The sequence below is a fragment of the Macaca fascicularis genome, chromosome 16, assembly GCF_037993035.2.
Source record: "Macaca fascicularis isolate 582-1 chromosome 16, T2T-MFA8v1.1".
In the NCBI taxonomy this organism is placed as follows: Eukaryota; Metazoa; Chordata; class Mammalia; order Primates; family Cercopithecidae; genus Macaca; species Macaca fascicularis.
Genome location: NC_088390.1, coordinates 36,617,313 through 36,635,745, shown reverse-complemented (window position 1 = coordinate 36,635,745; position 18,433 = coordinate 36,617,313). Strand labels below are relative to the sequence as shown.

Genomic DNA, 18,433 nt, shown 5'->3' with positions numbered 1-18,433 from the left:
CCAACTTTTTTTTTTTTTTTTTGAGACGGAGTCTCGCTGTGTCTCCCAGGCTGGAGTGCAGTGGCGTGATCTCGGCTCACTGCAAGCTCCGCCTCCCGGGTTCACGCCATTCTCCCGCCTCAGCCTCCCAAGTAGCTGAGACTACAGGCGCCCACCACCATGCCCGGCTAGTTTTTTGTATTTTTAGTAGAGACGGGGTTTCACCATGTTAACCAGGATAGTCTCGATCTCCTGACCTCGTGATCCACCCGCCTCGGCCTCCCAAAGTGCTGGGATTACAGGCTTGAGCCACCGCGCCCGGCCAATCCCAACTTTTTATTTCCAGGAAACAAGACTGCCTTTAGACCGTACCACAACTATATAGAGATCTATTTATATATATGTGTGTGTATATATATTATTTATATATATATATAATTATTTCCAAAGTTCTTCAGAGCTATCTTCTAAGGCCCAGTCTCTGACAGTAGGCAAGCTCAGTGCTTCGCTTTTGACCGACAAGGAGTTCACCAACTCACAGTGGAACTTGCGAATGTGTCTGTACAGGTCCCCGGACTGCGTGAACCTGCGCTCGCATCACTTGCAGGCGTGCAGCTTCTCGCGGGTGTGCACCACGGCGTGGCGGCTCAGGTTGTGCGAGTACTGGAAGCTCTTGCCGCACTGGGTGCATGTTTAGGGCTTCTCCCCCGAGTCAGTCCTCTCGTGGCGCTTGAGGGTGTACATGCAAGAGAAAGTCTTTCCACACAGCGAGCACGTGGGCACGTTGACATCTGCGGCGGGCTTGCTGCGGATGCCGTCCTGCTCGCTGAAGTGTGTGCTCAGGTGGATCTGCAGGATGTGGGGGCTGGGGAAGACCTTGTTGCACAGGGGGCACATGAAGATCTGGCCCGCGGAGCTCAGGATATTGGAGACGTAGGGGAGCAGACTGCCCTCCATGCCCCCCTCCACCTGGACGCGCTCGCTCTCTGGGGTCATCATCTCATCATCGCTGGCTTTGTCCTCCGGGTCCAGCTCCCTCAAGACCGAGTCCTCCCTCAGAGGAGCCAGATGGGCCGGCTCATACTGTACCCTGTTATTAGTGCTCACACTTTCTTTCACAGTGCTATGTTCCATGTCATAGTCATTAGTGCCAACATCACTCTCATCACAGGAAGCCTCTTTCTCCACCTTCACCTGCACCAGGTTGCTTCTCAGCACGTCCTCTGGGACAAAGACTCCATTGCTTTCTAAGGCTTTTGGAGTCGTTGTTGTGTTTTATAAAAACTGTATCTGCAGATAGAGACTGATCTCATATATGAATAGAAAAAATCTGAAGAAATAAAAGTCATTGATAATGATAATCTCTGAAGAGAAAATTTTCTAGGGAACCTTAATTTTCTCTATTGTGTCTTTCCATAAGGTTAGAAAGCTTCGTATACATTCCTTTAGTTACTAGGAAGTGATATGTAACACTGTGGGCCTTGTTCCCTTATTTCAGGACTAGGGATTAAAGTAGTGAAATAAAAATGGCTTTTAATTCCACCCGATGCGTTTAGATCACAGCTTTCTCACTGATAGTATTAAAGCAAGCAGCTGCTTTTATTTTGGAAGGCATTAACTCAACTTAAGTTTCAATAAAGCTATTTGCTCAAGCACCATAGCACTTGGGATTGTCTGCTATGTAGGGTGGATGTATGTGTGTGTGTCCACATATTGTTTAACACTTTTTATCAACTTTAGTTCATAAGCCTTCTGCAAACATTTTCAATGACTGCCTGCTTCTATATAATTGTATGTGTTACAAATTGACCTTAGAAATTGTAGCAAATAAATCAATCAGTTCACTCTGCTATTTACACAGTAGAGTATAGTTTATTTAATTTGTGGGAACCAAGATTCAGAAAGCAGTAGGAAGGAGCTAACAGGTTTTTTTTTTTTTTAATCTGAAAGGGCACTTCTTCCTGGATTTTAATGTTTAAAGGAGAAAGTAATAACAATGTTGTCAGATCCTGTTCTTTCTCTGCATTGTGGTCCTGTAACATGGAGGTTATTTGCCTTGATTGCAACCTTGGTTCACGGCAAGTTCTTGGCTGCATGGGTTCACAGTGTAGTTCTGTGACCTCAAGCAAGCCAGTTCACCTATTTGTGCCTCAGTTTTCTCATATATAAAATGAGGAGGGCCGGGCGCGGTGGCTCACGCCTGTAATCCCAGCACTTTGGGAGGCCGAGGCGGGCGGATCACAAGGTCAGGAGATCGAGACCATGGTGAAACCCCGTCTCTACTAAAAATAGAAAAAAATTAGCCAGGCGCAGTGGCGGGCGCCTGTAGTCCCAGCTACTCGGGAGGCTGAGGCAGGAGAATGGCGTGAACCCGGGAGGCGGAGCTTGCAGTGAGCCGAGATTGCGCCACTGCACTCCAGCCTGGGCGACAGAGCAAGACTCCGTCTCAAAAAAAAACAAAAAAAAAAAAATGAGGAGATAGGCCGGGCATGGTGGCTCACACCTGTAATCCCAGCACTTTGGGAGGCCAAGGCAGGTGGATCACCTGAGTTCAGGAGTTCAAGATCAGCTGGGTCAACATGCTGAAACCCCATCGCTACTAAAAGTACAAAAAATTAGCTGGGTGTGGTGGCAGACACTGTAATCCCAGCTACTTGGGAAGCTGAGGCAGGAGAATCACTTGAACTCAGGAGGCGGAGGTTACAGTGAGCCAAGATCATGCCGCCACACTCTAGCCTGGGTGACAGAGTGAGACTCTGTCTCAAAAACAAACAAACAGACAAACAAAAAACTGAGGAGCTAATGCCTTCCTTCACTGGGTTGCTATAAACATTAAATAAGAAAATATATATAGGGTTGATAGCAATGCACCTGGCATAAACTGTGTGCTTAATACATGGAAACTAATGATAGTTTGTTATTACTGAATTTTCCTTTCTCTAGAATTTTGAAACTATTTTAGAAATAACAAAGAGCTGTGAATTTTATGGAAGCCTACACTGAATTTAACCTGATGTAAATCAAGTTGCAATCATGGCAAACTTGAAGTAGTATTGTGAAAAGGCTTTTGTTTGTTTGTTTGTTTCTTTTTTTTTTTTTTTTTTTTTTTTTTTTTGAGACGGAGTCTCGCTCTGTCACCCAGGCTGGAGTGCAGTGGCCGGATCTCAGCTCACTGCAAGCTCTGCCTGCCGGGTTCACGCCATTCTCCTGCCTCAGCCTCGCGAGTAGCTGGGACTACAGGCGCCTGCCACCTCGCCCGGCTAAGTTTTTGTATTTTTAGTAGAGACGGGGTTTCACTGTGTTAGCCAGGATGGTCTCGATCTCCTGACCTCGTGATCCGCCCGTCTCGGCCTCCCAAAGTGCTGGGATTACCGGCTTGAGCCACCTCGCCCGGCCTGTTTGTTTCTTAAATTAAGGGTTATGGCCGGGTGCAGCGGCTCACTGCCGTAATCCCAGCACTTTGGGGGGCCAAGGCAGGTGGATCACTTGAGTGCAAGAGTTCAAGACCAGCCTGGGCAACATGGTGAAATCCCATCTCTACAGAAAATGCAAAAATTAGCTGGGCATGAGGGTGCACACCTGTAGTCCCAGCTACTTGGGAGGCTAAGGTGGGAGGATGGCTTGAGCCTGGGAGGCAAAAGTTGCAGTGAACTGAGATCACACTACTGTACTTCAGCCTGAGTGGCAGAGTGAAACCCTGTCTCGAAAAAAAGAAAAAAATTAATTAAACAATTATGAAAGGAGTTCAAAGAAGTAACAGAATGAAAGGACCGGGTGCGGTGGGTCACTCCTGTAATCCCAGCACTTCGGGATGCAAAGATGGGTTGATCACCTGAGGTCAAGAGTGAAAGGAGCTGGGCACATTCCTCAGCCCCGGGCTCAAAACTCCCTGAGCCTAGCACAAACACATCCCATCCTCCCATCCCACCACCATATATCTCTCAAACTCCCTGAGCTCAGTACAAACACCACCTGGAAAGTCTCCGATAAGGAGACAGCCGTTCAAGGTTACTGAAAGCGCAGGAGCCAAAAGAATTTCTTTGTTCCCCTACAACTTTCGGGCTATAAAAAGCAAACGCTCGCATTGTTCGGGGCCCTCTTGTATACTGTGTAAAGGAGGGACCAAGTTCGAACTTGTAGTAAAGATCCTTGCCGCTTGGCTTTGACTCTGGACTCTGGTGGTCTTCTTTGGGGAACAAACAGTCTGGGCATAACATCTGGGGGCTCGTCCGGGATTCCCCAAGCCCACCAGACCCCTGGTCAACGGATCTGCTAGGATCGATCTACTGATAGGTGAGCTGGCTCGTCTCCGTTTGTCTGTCTGTGTCTGTGTGTCTGTTCTGAATCTGAATCTCTGACTCGCGAGGTCTGAAACTGAGGCTGGCACAGTCCTGGCGGACGCGCTATAGGACAGCCAGTGGAGACCAGTGGGAGACGTCCCCTGGCTCTCTTCTGATTTAAATTGCGATCTGAGTTGCCGGAGCGGGTTCGCAATCTGGGCAACAGCCGAATCTGACCCCGGTCCTCGGGTGCGCGCTTGCAGTCTGAATCTGACCCCGGTCCCCGGGTGCGCGCTCGCCGTCTGAATTGCCCCAGTCCCCGGGTGCGCGCTCGCCGTCTGAATTGCCCCGGTCCCCGGGTGCGCGCTCGCCGTCTGAATTGCCCCGGTCCCCGGGCTCCAGGCTTCCGGCGCGCCCCCGGGCCCGGTCCCCGGGCTCCCGGCTTCCGGCGCGCGCTCGCGGGCCCGGTCCCCGGGCTCCCGGCTTCCGGCGCGCGCTCGCGGCCCCGGTCCCCGGGCTCCCGGCTTCCGGCGCGCGCTCGCGGCCCCGGTCCCCGGGCTCCCGGCTTCCGGCGCGCGCTCGCGGCCCCGGTCCCCGGGCTCCCGGCTTCCGGCGCGCGCTCGCGGCCCCGGTCCCCGGGCTCCCGGCTTCCGGCGCGCAGAGAAAGAGACTGAGTATAAAGGAGAAAGGACACGGGATGACAGAGAGACAGAGAGAGAAAGCGCGCGCGAATAAAATAGAAACTTAAAGAAAAGACCCTGTAAGTATGTCAATCAAAGATTTAGACAGAAACGGAAAGATTAGAGAGAGAGATAGAGGGACAGAGCAGGCGGAGGGGAGGCGGGCTCGCTGAAAGGGAAAGTAACTTTAAAAGGCTGGGGGGGCGGACGTGAGGGCGCACTTCACGGACTAGGCCCCCCCCCCCCAGCCGCCTGACTCCACGGTGGCTTTACCCCTTCGGGAAATAAAACCCCCAGATGACACAGAAATCCCCAAGCTCCAGTACTGGCCATTCTCCACCAGTGATCTGTATAACTAAAAGGCTCAGAGTGCTCGGTTTTCAGACAACCCCAAAGATTTACTGGCTTTACTGGATAGTGTCATGTTCACCCACCAGCCCATTTAAGATGATTGTCAGCAGCTCCTCCGAATCTTGTTTACCACGGAGGAGCGAGAGGGAATACAGGTAAAAGCTGGAAAGCTGGTCCCGGGGGACGACGGTCAACCGACTGCTAACCCTGACCTCATAAACGCAACCTTTCCTCTGACCAGGCCGGCATAGGACTACAACACGGCAGAAGGTAAGGGACGGCTACACCTTTATCGCCAGACTCTAATGGCAGGTCTCCGGGCAGCTGCTCGCAAGCCCACTAATTTGGCTAAAGTATATTCTATTCTGCAGGGAAAGACAGAGAGCCCAGCCACCTACTTAAAAAGATTAATGGAAGCTTTTAGACAGTACACCCCCATAGATCCAGAGGCTCCAGGAAGTCAGGCAGCTATTGTAATGTCATTCGTAAATCAGGCAGCCCCAAATATTAAAAGAAAACTCCAGAAATTAGAAGACTTGGAAAGAAAGCGGATTCAAAACCTCCTTCAGATAGCCCAGCAGGTTTATAATAACAGAGATACTCCAGAAAAAAAGGCAATTTAAGGCCACTAAAAAAAAAAAAAAAATGACCAAGGTCCTGGCAGCAGTAGTACAGAAAGAACATCTACAGCCAGAGTACACCCAACCTAGGCGGCCCCCCCAGGCATAATAATCTGAAAAAAGACCAATATGCCTACTGCAAGGAGGCTGGCCACTAGGTAAGAGACTGCCTCGCTACTGCCCAACCTGGACCTGGACGCCCCACTCCACGACTGCACCGAGGTACTAGCTCAGGTGCACGGAGTTCGAGAAGACCTGCAGGATCGCCCACTTCCTGACGCCGACCTCGTCTGGTTCACTGATAAGAGCAGCTTCATGCATCAGGGCCAGAGATACGCTGGAGCGGCAGTAACTTCAGAGACTGAGGTAATCTGGGCGGAACCCCTGCCCCCGGGGACATCGGCCCAGAAGGCCGAACTAATAGTGCTCACCCAAGCTCTTACCTTAGGGGCGGAAAAAAAGCTGACGGTATATACAGACAGCCGATATGCTTTTGCAACAGCGCATATACATGGGGCCATTTACAGGGAGCGGGGGTTACTAACGGCTAAAGAAAAAGAAATAAAAAACAAGCAAGAAATCCTAGCCCTGCTAACAGCCCTATGGAGGCCAGAAAAGTTAGCCATTGTGCATTGCCCAGGGCATCAGAAACTAACTACTCCAACTGCTCAAGGCAACTTTCTAGCGGACCAAACTGCAAAAAAGGTGGCGAAGGCTCCCAGCCAACTCCTTGCACTCCAGCTCCCTGACCCGGGCCCCCGGGACTTGCCATATTTCCCTGATTATTCAGAACAAGATCTCCAGTGGATTGACAAGCTTCCCCTGAAACAGATCCAGAATGGGTGGTGGACTGATACTAATGACCAAACCATCCTACTAGAAAAATTAGGACAACAAGTGTTAGAACACATCCACCGAACCACCCACCTGGGCGCTCGGCGGATAATAGACCTGATCAGACGCTCTAAGCTCAAATTCAGACATACAGCCGAGATGGCCAGCAACATCGTGACAAGTTGCAAAGTCTGCCAGCTTAACAACGCCTACCCCCAATCCCAGGCTACAACGGGAACAAGGCTTAGGGGAACCAGGCCCGGTATCTACTAGGAAGTAGATTTTACTGAGATAAAGCCAGGAAAATACGGGTATCGGTACTTACTTGTCTTTGTAGATACTTTTTCAGGGTGGACTGAAGCATTCCCCACCAAGAAAGAAACTGCTCAGGTTGTAGCAAAGAAAATCCTGGAAGATATCCTCCCCAGGTATGGCTTCCCTGTCCAGATAAGGTCAGATAATAGGCCGGCCTTCGTCGCTAAGGTAAGTCAGGATTTGGCTTCCATCCTTGGGGCAAATTGGAAACTACATTGCGCTTACAGGCCCCAGAGTTCAGGACAGGTAGAGAGAATGAATCGGACCTTAAAAGAGACCTTAACTAAATTGACCATGGAGACTGGCGCTAATTGGGTAGTCCTTCTCCCCTACGCTCTGTTCCGGGCCCGTAATACCCCTTACAGACTGGGCCTTACTCCTTATAAAATTATGTATGGCAGACCCCCACCCTTAGTTCCCGGCCTAAAAGATGATCTGCTCAAGTCCGAAACAGAAAATGTCTCTGAACTCTTGTTTTCCCTACAAGCCTTGCAGAAAATTCATCAAGAAATCTGGCCCAAGCTGAAGGAACTATATGAGACCGGTCCCCCGCCGACACCCCATCCGTACCAGCCGAGAGACTGGGTCCTGGTCAAGCGACACCGACAAGAGACCCTAGAACCCAGGTGGAAAGGACCACTCCAGGTACTCCTAACCACACCCACCGCCCTGAAGGTAGAAGGCATCGCATCGTAGATCCACTACACCCACGTCAAGCCAGTGGACCCAACCTCTGATCTTCTGGGACCAATCACGGCGGCGGCTGAAGCACCGGACACGTGGACTGTGGACAGAGCTAGGAACAACCCCTTAAAACTCACCCTGCGCCGGCAGCATAGCTCACTGCAAACATGCAGTTAGATAGTCTAACCCTAATGTTAGTCGCCCTAGTGGCCGCTGGAGAAATCACAAAACCAGCTCATAATCCCTTTGTCTGGAGATTCTGGCTTTATGAAAACCGAACCCACCCTGGGCAACCTCATAAGCCCGGAAAATTATTGGCCAGTGCTGATTGCCCTTCCTCAGGGTGCAACAGCCCAATTCTACTAAATTTTACTGGTTTTCAAATAGCCAAACCTATGACACCAATAATATGCTTTGAGTTTGATCAGACTAAATACAATTGTAAACACTATTGGTGGCACCAAAATGCTGGCTGTCCTTATAACTATTGTAACATCCACAGACCCCGTTATTGGGGAGAGAGAAAACAGTTAGACCCTAAATGGCCCTTCTATCGTAGACGGGATAGAAACTTTCCATATACATGGATAGTTAGAGACCCCTGGAACTCCCGCTGGACCACACCTCAACATGGGGCTGTATACTACTCCCCCTCCTCCACATGGCCTAGCAGTCACCTCTATCTGTGGCGAGGCCTAGTGCAAGTACTGCCCCTGGTCCACGGGAATATCCAACAACAGGAAAACAGACTAACACAAGACTTACGTCCTTTCTCCTGGTTAAAGTTATTACAAGAAGGACTAGAACTTGCTAACCTTACAGGACTTCATAGCCTGTCTGGCTGCTTCCTGTGCGCCACTCTAGGGCGTCCACCGCTAACAGCTGTCCCTCTGCCATGGGGACCCTCTACCTTTGCCCAAGCTAACAACCTCCGAAACCACTCGTATGCTCCTATCCTGAACGTGCCCCTATACCTAAACCCCAGTCGGGAGAAGTTTCCCTACTGTTTCTCAGGAACCAATTCCAGCCTCTGCAGCATCACTGCAACGCCCCCTAATATCACCTTAAGGGCTCCATCAGGCATATTCTTCTGGTGTAATGGAACCTTATCTAAGAACCTACCTAATCCTTCTGTTAATAACCTACTATGTCTCCCTGTCACATTAGTTCCCCGGTTGACTCTACTAACTGCTGGCGAGTTCCTAGGGTATACCGGTAACTGGACTAGTGCTGTTATTCACCCAGACCCTAGACCAAGACCTGCACGAGCCATATTTCTCCCCCTCATTGCAGGAATCTCCCTCACCGCATCCTTCATTGCGGCCGGACTGGCGGGGGGAGCCCTAGGTCACACCCTCATAGAAAGTAACAAGTTATACCAACAATTTGCCGTTACTATGGAGGAGTCGGCTGAGTCCCTTGCCTCCCTTCAGCGGCAGCTCACGTCCCTAGCTCAGGTAACCTTGCAAAACCGGAGGGCCCTAGACCTACTCACTGCAGAAAAAGGTGGTACATGTATATTTCTAAAAGAAGACTGTTGTTTCTACATAAATAAATCAGGACTTGTAGAGGACCGGGTCCAACAGTTACGCAAGTTAAGCACTGAAGTAAAAACACGGCAGTTTGCTTCAGCTGCAGACCAATGGTGGAATTCCTCTATGTTTTCTCTGTTAGCCCCCTTCCTTGGACCCCTGCTAAGTCTACTATTTCTGCTTACCGTAGGACCTTGTGTTGTTAACAGAATTTTACAATTTATTAGGGAGAGATTTGACACCGTACAACTCATGGTCCTCAGAGCCCAATACCAACCTGTAAACGCTGAAACAGAATCAGATCTATAAGACCCAAGATTGGCTCTAAAGATACCTGAAAAGAAGGGGGGAATGAAAGGAGCTGGGCACATTCCTCAGCCCCGGGCTCAAAACTCCCTGAGCCTAGCACAAACACATCCCATCCTCCCATCCCACCACCATATATCTCTCAAACTCCCTGAGCTCAGTACAAACACCACCTGGAAAGTCTCCGATAAGGAGACAGCCGTTCAAGGTTACTGAAAGCGCAGGAGCCAAAAGAATTTCTTTGTTCCCCTACAACTTTCGGGCTATAAAAAGCAAACGCTCGCATTGTTCGGGGCCCTCTTGTATACTGTGTAAAGGAGGGACCAAGTTCGAACTTGTAGTAAAGATCCTTGCCGCTTGGCTTTGACTCTGGACTCTGGTGGTCTTCTTTGGGGAACAAACAGTCTGGGCATAACAAGAGTTTTATACCAGACTGGCCAAAATTGCAAAACCCCATCTCTACTAAAAATACAAAAAAAAATTAGTGGGTCATGATAGCTGGCACCTGTAATCCCAGCTACTCAGGAGGCGAGGCAGGAGAATCACTTGAACCTGGGAGGTGGAGGTTGCTGTGAGCCAAGATCAAGCCACTGCACTCCAGCCTGGGTGACAGAGCAAGACTCCATTTAAAAGAAAGAAGAAAGAAAGAAAGAAAGAAAGAAAGAAAGAAAGAAAGAAAGGAAGAAAGAAAGGAAGGAAGGAAGGAAGGAAGGAAGGAAGGGAAAGAAAAGAAAGAAAAAAAAGAAAGAAAAGAAAGAAGGAAGGAAAGAAGGAAGGAAGGAAGGAAGGAAGGAAGGGAAGGGGAAAAGGTATATTTAGGTGGTGGAACGATATTCTCTTTCGTGTACACCTCCATTCCCCTGCAGCCATCAACATTCATTGCTTCAAGGAAAGGATGATACAGGGGAAAAGCTTTTGTGTTATAAGAACCAACCTGGGCTTCCGAGTTTCACACACCCAAGGCCTAGAAGATTCATGGTATAAAGTTCATGCCATCAACAGTGATTTGGAGGAGATGGAGTGAGATGGAGTGAGATGGAGATCCAGGCTGCCTACTCCAATCTGGACTAAGGCGTGTCTCTGGACCCAGCAAGATGTGGGTACAAAGGAAGAGAGTACACAAGTGTGGACTCGCAGGGTGCAGGCCACGCTCCTGAGACAGGGCGCAGAGGCTGTCTGCCCACCCTGCCCCAGCAAAGGGACCAGCATCTCTGAAGAGGCCCTGCAGCCAGAACCGGGAAGACTCCCCAGGACCCAGCAGGCCCCACAGGGGAATGGTGGGGTCTCAGCACATGGTGGCCCAGATAAATGGCAGCTAGCAGCCTCAGCATCACGTTGGCCTCTGGAACTTAGGTGCAGCGAGGAAAGGCAGGAGGAGGCATTCTGCATTCACTCAGATTACGTTTCCGCCATTGGGCAGAATGGGGGCTCAAAATAGAAATTAAGTGTGGTGATACAAAAATAAAAGTTAATCTTTTACACTCCTGAGTTAAGGCTTTAAGTATATGAAGACCTAAATACTTCCAAATGTTTTACTAGGATGTTTTGAAATATCATATCTTTCTTGTACCAGAAAAACTATAATCTGCCTTCTTAACATCATGACTAGAAAAAATGTCATTGTTCGTGCGGCTGAGCACACATTAGATAGCAGGTAGACATTTTCACCATACCGCTGGAGGATTAAAATAATACTTTGGTATATGCCCAACATAAATGCATACTTATATTCACTACAAGGCATGTTCTAGAATGTTCATGGTAGCACCATTTATTTATTTATTTATTTATTTATTTATTTATTTATTTATTTTTTGAGATGGAGTCTTGCTCTGTCACCCAGGCTGGAGTGCAGTGGGAAGATCTCAGCTCACTGTAACCTCTGCCTCCTGGGTTCAAGTGATTCTCCTGCCTCAGCCTCCCCAGTATTTGGGATTATAGGTGTGTGCCACTATGCCTGGCAAATTTTTGTGTTTTTAGTAGAGACAGAGTTTCTCCATGTTGGGCAGGCTGCTCTTGAGCTTTTAACCTCAAGTGATCTGCCCGCCTTTACCTCCCAAAGTGCTGGGATTACAGGAATGAGCCACCACACCTGGCCAGCAGCACTTTTTGTAATAGTCAAAATCTAACTGACCAACTAAATGCTCAATTAACAGTAGCACAGATAAATAAATTGTGATACATCAAGCAATGGAATAGTATACAACAACGAAAAGGAACAAACTACATGCAAAAGCATGGCTACATGCCACAAACCTAAATTGAGTGGGAGAAGTCATTCACAAAGGTGCTAATGTACTATCACATTTACATAAAGTTTACAGCAGGCAAAACTAACGTATCAATTGGAAGTCAGGATATGGACTTAGGGGGAGTGGCTAGTGACTAAGAGCAAATATGAGGGGGGCTTTTGGGGACTTAGTGACATTCTGTGTTTTGATCTGGCTGAGAATTATATGGATATGTTCAGTTTGTGAAAATTCATTGAGTTACACACTTACGATATCTGTGCCCTTAAAATATATATATAATGGCTGGGTGGCTTGGCATGGTGGCTCATGCCTGTGATCCCAGCACTTTGGGAGGCCAAGGCAGGTGGATCACTTGAGGTCAGGAGTTCAAGATCACCCTGGCCAACGTAGTGAAACCCTGTCTCTACTAAAAATACAAAAACTAGCTAGGTGTGGTGGTGGGCACCTGTAATCCCAGCTACTCGGGAGGCTGAGACAGGAGAATCAGTTCAATCCGGGAGGCGGAGGCTGCAGTGAGCCGAGATCATACCACTGTACTCTAGCCTGGGTGACATCTGTCTAAAGTGTGTGTGTGTGTGTGTGTGTGTGTGTGTGTATATATATATATGAATGATACTATGTACACTTTCTTCCTTAAACAAGTCAATTGTACAGTTTCCAGTTTATGATTTGTCTAAGGCAGCGAAATAGGTAAGAAATAAAACATAAGCCCTGAAAATTTACTGATTGGAATTTTAAAAATTTTTTCTTTGTATTATATTGATAGAGATTTTCTTCTACTTAAAAGATGATAGATTGGTCAACACATTAGAGCAATTTTGGAAAGGCTCCTGAATTTGAAAGAAAACTACATTTTGGAATACCCAGTGGTTGAGACAATTCCCATGTATAGATGCTAAATAGTCTAGACTTGCTTTATGAAGATGGGCTTCCTCAAACACCACCGTGTTAGATGATTCAGCATTCAGTGCAGCAGTGAAAACGTAGCACTTTCAATCCGGCTGGATTGTAGATAGAGACCGACATGTTAGATTTAGTGCAACTGGAGAGTTAATGCTGAAAACTCCCACACTGCACAGTTTTCCCAGATACTACAGAAAAGTGCTACACAGTTTCCCACTCAAAAGCTGCTATATTAGGGCGCTAGCTGATTTTATGCCTTCAACTTGCTTAATGTTTTCATTTATATACAATAGAGTTTTACACCATGTCAGTCAAGCAATCTACTGCAAAATAATTTACAGTAAAATCATAATAAATTTAAAGGAAGTATTGATTTAGCATTCATTTTCCAACTGTGAAAGTTAATGAACCATACATTTGTAAATAAATTGGTGAAGTGAAAGACGTAAATGACAAAAACAATTAGTCACTGTGTTGTGTATGTGCTTTTTCGATGGCTATATGGGGAAAACATATGGGAAGAGGCTTCTTAACATTTTAAATTAGTGACATAAAAATAACATACTGGATGAAGAAACAGACTATCTCAACACAATTGTGAAGAAAACCGCCCGGGAATCTGGTTGATAATCTTGACTTACTGGCATCACAATTCAGGCTCCCTGCAAGGGAAAGCATCTTCACACTCCGGTGTTTCCAAAAACTGTTGTAGGCAAATCTATATAACAGAGTCTATTTAATTCTTAGAATATCATGTTTCTGTTTAGATGTGTATGTTTGAATATCTTTACTATTTTAAAAGCCCACGTTGCAAGCATCACCTTGGCAATATAATAGTTTAGGGCCCCAGTGGACATTTGTATCTCCTTGACTACGTGTTTTAGAAGTGATTATCCAGCCTGAGTCTGATCACCTGCAGGGATGGGAATGCCCCATCTCCCAATATAAGATGGCCTATTCTGTTCCAGCCTTGGCTGGTCACTTAGAAATTACGGTGATTCTTGTAGTTCAGTCTCTGTTTTGGTCAGAGAAAAACTTTTTTCTAAGACCATATTTACTAGACCCATTGCAGCTCCATCTCAATGGCATCAACTGAGCACCAGATACCAAATAAGAGAGTGGCTAAGTTGGTAAAGATGCCATCAATGCCATCATCATTGCTTGGAGAAAAATATAAGTTCTTCATGTTGACACACTTAATTGATAGTTGCTGATATGGTTTGGCTCTGTGTCCCAACCCACATCTCATCTTGAATTGTAACCCCCAGGTGTTGAGGGAAGGGCCTGGTGGGAGGTGATTGGATCATGGGGGTGGTTTCCCCCATGCTGTTCTTGTGATAGTGAGTGAGTTCTCCCAAGAACTGATGGTTTTGGGAGACTCATAAGGGACTCTTCGCCCTTCGCTTCCTCTCTACTGCCACAATGTAAGATGTGCCTGCTTTCCCTTGTGCCATGATTGGAAGTTTCCTGAGGCCTCCTCAGTCATGCAAAACTGTGGGTCAATTAAACCTCTTTCCTTTATAAATTACCCAGTCTTGGATATTTCTTTATAGCAGTGTGAAAATGGACTAATACAGTTGCTGTCTTCATTAGGTACTGTTAGTGTAAAAAAATCAGTCTTTATTTGGAAAATTACGTCATAAGGCTGTACATTCACACCAAGAGTTCTGTGATTCAGTTGAGTGGATTAGTTTAGGTTTAGTTCACATGACCACCATTGACCCAGAGGCCAGAGGAATGGGATGCATTAGGCCTAGTCACGTGTTATAACTCTAGGGCCAGTGGTAGTATCCTATCAGATTGTGTTGACTCTGAGAGTATGAGCAGTGGATCCCAAAGAAAAATGAGGGCTGTGACCAGATTGCTGGGAATGTGGTACAGACTGTGCACTACACAGCTCCAACGTCACCATTCACATAGTCTGCAATGTGATTGGCATCCCTTGGTGGTGTGCGGTGCACAACCTGTGCAACTGTATGCAGTAACCCTTGGTGTGACTCAGAAAAGGAATAATAAATGCTTCAGAGGCAAATTACAAATGTCCACTATTCTGACTGGCTAGATTTGCTTCTCTAGTTGTTTCCAAAAGGCTTAAGTCAATATTTATGATCCCCACTCTTATTTATTTATCAGGTCTATTTATATGTCCTGTCTCTACAACAGTAGTTTTCGACTCTTTTTTTCCTGCTACAATATACATAAAGAATGATTTTTATGTAAGTTTGTACTTAGGATAAGTATAATCCTAAATTGTGTTCTGGATCTAATCCTTTGTCACTCACTCAAGAAAGCACATATGTGGAGCCAGGCACCGTGGCTCACACCTGTAATCTCAGCACTTTGGGAGGTCCGGGCAGGCAGATCACCTGAGACCAAGAGTTCAAGACCAGCCTGGCCAACATGGTGAAATGCCACCTCTACTAAAATTACAAAAATTAGCTGTGGTGGCACACACCTGTAATCCTAGCTACTCAAGAGGCTGAGGCAGGAGTATTGCTTGAGCCTGGGAAGTGGAGGTTGCAGTGAGCGGAGATCACACCACTGTACTCCAGACTGGGTATAAAGCGAGACTCCGTCTCCAAGAAAAAAAAAAAAAAGAAAGAACACATGTGCCAGGCACCAGGCATGGTGGCTCACACCTGTAATCCCAGTACTTTGGGAGGCTGAGACAGGAGGATCACTTGAGCCAGGAGGTTGCGGCTGCAGTGAACCAAGATCATGCCACTGTACTTCAGCATGGGCAACTGAATGAGACCTGTCTAAATAATAATGATAATAATAATAATAAATGTAGGAGTGTAATTTATATCAACCATTATTGGAAGACAGTGTGATGATTCCTCAAAGACCTAAAAAAAGAAATACGATTTGACTCAGCAATCCCATTATTAGGTGTGTACCCCCACAAAATATAAATCGTTCCATTACAAAGACACACGCATATGTTCATTGCAGCACTATTCACAATAGCAAAGACATGGAATCAACCTAAATGCCCATCAGTAATAGACTGGATAAAGAAAATGTGGTATATATACATCATGAAATACCATGCAGCCACAAAAAAAAGACTGAGATCGGCTGGGTGTGGTGACTCATGCCTGAAATCCCAGAACTTTGGGAGGCCGAGGTGGGTGGATCATCTGAGGTCAGGAGTTCAAGACTAGCCTGGTCAACATGGTGAAACCTGGTCTTTATTAAAAATACAAAAATTTGCTGGGTGTGGTAGCAGGCACGTGTAATCCCAGCTATTCAGGAGGCTGAGGCAGGAGAATCACTTGAACCTGGAAGCAGAGGTTGCAGTGAGCAGAGATCATACCATTACACTCCTGTCTGAGCCACAGAGCAAGACTCCATCTCAAAAACAAAAGAAAAAACCAGTAAAAATATTTTTATTAAAATCAGGAGTGCAATAAAATTTCTAACTCCATTGTGATATGTTATATGCATTGGTTCTTACCAGTGCAATGACACTGAAACATAAATATGATCAGTTATAAAATTATGACACATTCATAAATAAAATATTTTGTAGACACTGGAATGATGTCTCTAAAAATTTTGAAAGAGATAAGGAATTTTTCTAATACGATTTTGAATGAAAATGTAGGATCCATGCTCAAAGTTGACATCACCAGGAATGGGATAAAGGGACATAACGTGCCTCCTGACAGGACACATTAAATAGAACATGACATCACTTCTATGGTGTTTTTGCCAGAAAAGCGTATCTTGACCGTAATCTTGAGGAAACATCAGACAACTCCAAATTAAGGGACATTCTTCAAAATAACTGGTCTTTATTCTTCAAAAATGTCAACATCAAGAAACTCCAAGAAAGACTGAAAATTAAAAAGACATAACCAAACACAAAATATAATACGGGATTTTCTTTTTTTACAAAGGGCATTGTTGGGAGAATTGGTGAAACATGAACGAGGCTAGATAATAGTTTTGTATCAATACTAATTTCCTGATTTTGACCATTGTACTGTGGTGACTGCAAGAGAATTCCTTGTTTTTAGGAAATACACGGGAAGGATTGAGGTTAGTAAAGGGGCATCGTATCTCTGAGTTACTCTGAAAAGGTTCAGAAAGAGACAGAGGAGAGAAAGTCAGTGTGACTGAATGTCCACATCTGGGAAATCTGGATGAGGGTGACAGAGGAGTCCTTAGTACCATTTTCACACCTTTTCTGTAAGTCTGAAATTAAGTAAAAAGAAATACTTCAAAGAAGAAAATGTGCAATATTTATTTAAAATATATATGATGAATATAAAATACTGGGAAGAGGTTAGGCGTGGTGGCTCACACCTGTAATCCCAGCACTTTGGAAGGCCGAGGCAGGTGGATCACCTGAGGTCAGGAGTTTGAGACCAGCCTGGCCAACATGGTGAAACCCCGTCTCTACTAAAAATACAAAAAATTTAGCCGGCCATGGTGGCGCATGCCTGTAATCCCAGCTACTTGGGAGGCTGAGGCAGGAGAATTGCTTGAACCTGGAAGGTGGAGGTTGCGGTGAGCCAGGATCGCGCCATTGCACTTCAGCCTGGGCAACAAGAGTGAAACTCCATCTCATAAATAAATAATTTTTAAAAATACAAAAATTAGCTGGGCGTGGTGGTGGGTGCCTGTAATCCCACCTACTCAGGAGACTGAGACAGGAGAATCACTCGAACACAGGAGGCAGAGGTTGCAGCGAGACAAGATGGCACCACTGCACTCTACCTGAACAAGAGAGCGAGACTTTGTCTCAAAAAAAAAAATAAATAAATACAAAAAATAAAAAAAGACTGTGAAGAAATGTACCAGACTGCTATTTCTTAGCTGAAAAATTTTGAATGGTTTTTGGTATACTGTATTCTCTCTATTAACTGTATATGTGTAATATTCATGATTTTTTAACAGATCAGTTTTTGCTAGCATTTTAATGTCTATAAATAGGACAAATTGTTTTTTCTTCCTTAACCTGTTTGACTCTTCGATATTTTCAATGTTTATAGCAATGTAATGATTAAATAATTTTTTTTAATCTGAAACTGACTTGTAAATGATTGCCCACTTGCTGCATCAAACAGTCATGTAAGTGGAATGAATAATGGAGAATTCTGGTTTTACTCCACGCATCCTGTAGCTTTATTGGAAAGGCTAGATTTGTGGATTAGTAATTTCATATTTCCATATAAAAGAGCAACCTAAATTATAATGTATATCACAGTAATTCAGTGTGGTATACTTTTTTTTTTTTGAGACAGAGTCTCGCTCTGTTGCCCAGGCTGGAGTGCAGTGGCCGGATCTCAGCTCACTGCAAGCTCCGCCTCCCGGGTTCACGCCATTCTCCTGCCTCAGCCTCCCGAGTAGCTGGGACTACAGGCGCCCGCCACCTCGCCCGGCTAGTTTTTTGTATTTTTTAGTAGAGACGGGGTTTCACTGTGTTAGCCAGGATGGTCTCGATCTCCTGACCTCGTGATCCGCTCGTCTCGGCCTCCCAAAGTGCTGGGATTACAGGCTTGAGCCACCGCGCCCGGCCAGTATACCTTTAAGTGAAGGAAAGTACTAGATTGTTGAGAACTATTGTTCAAACTGTTGCCTGACCAATAGTTTGATCTCCAAATGGGTACATTCCACTATATGCCTCATAATAAGTTTAAATTTAGGCCAGGTACAGTGTCTCACGCCTGTAATCCCAGCACTTTG

At 46.1% G+C, this 18,433-nt stretch overlaps 1 protein-coding gene and 1 pseudogene across 5 annotated transcripts; one reads left to right on the top strand and one right to left on the bottom strand.

Annotated features, from left to right (window-relative positions):
* Positions 1-312: 312 nt before the first annotated feature.
* Positions 313-5,272, bottom strand: LOC135967815 (zinc finger and BTB domain-containing protein 18-like; annotated as a pseudogene).
* LOC135967624 (endogenous retrovirus group FC1 Env polyprotein-like) lies at positions 4,856-9,948 on the top strand. 5 transcript variants are annotated; one of them, XM_074021151.1, is made up of 3 exons: positions 4,856-5,019; positions 5,532-5,560; positions 7,547-9,948. In XM_074021151.1, exon 3 carries the CDS (start codon positions 7,911-7,913, stop codon positions 9,582-9,584), a length of 1,674 nt encoding a protein of 557 aa, XP_073877252.1. In that variant the 5' UTR covers positions 4,856-5,019; positions 5,532-5,560; positions 7,547-7,910; the 3' UTR covers positions 9,585-9,948. The 5 variants fall into 5 exon arrangements, with proteins under 5 accessions (XP_073877252.1, XP_073877251.1, XP_065387258.1 ...); XM_065531186.1 differs by lacking the exon at positions 4,856-5,019 and adding an exon at positions 5,062-5,445; XM_074021150.1 differs by lacking the exon at positions 5,532-5,560.
* Positions 9,949-18,433: the final 8,485 nt, after the last annotated feature.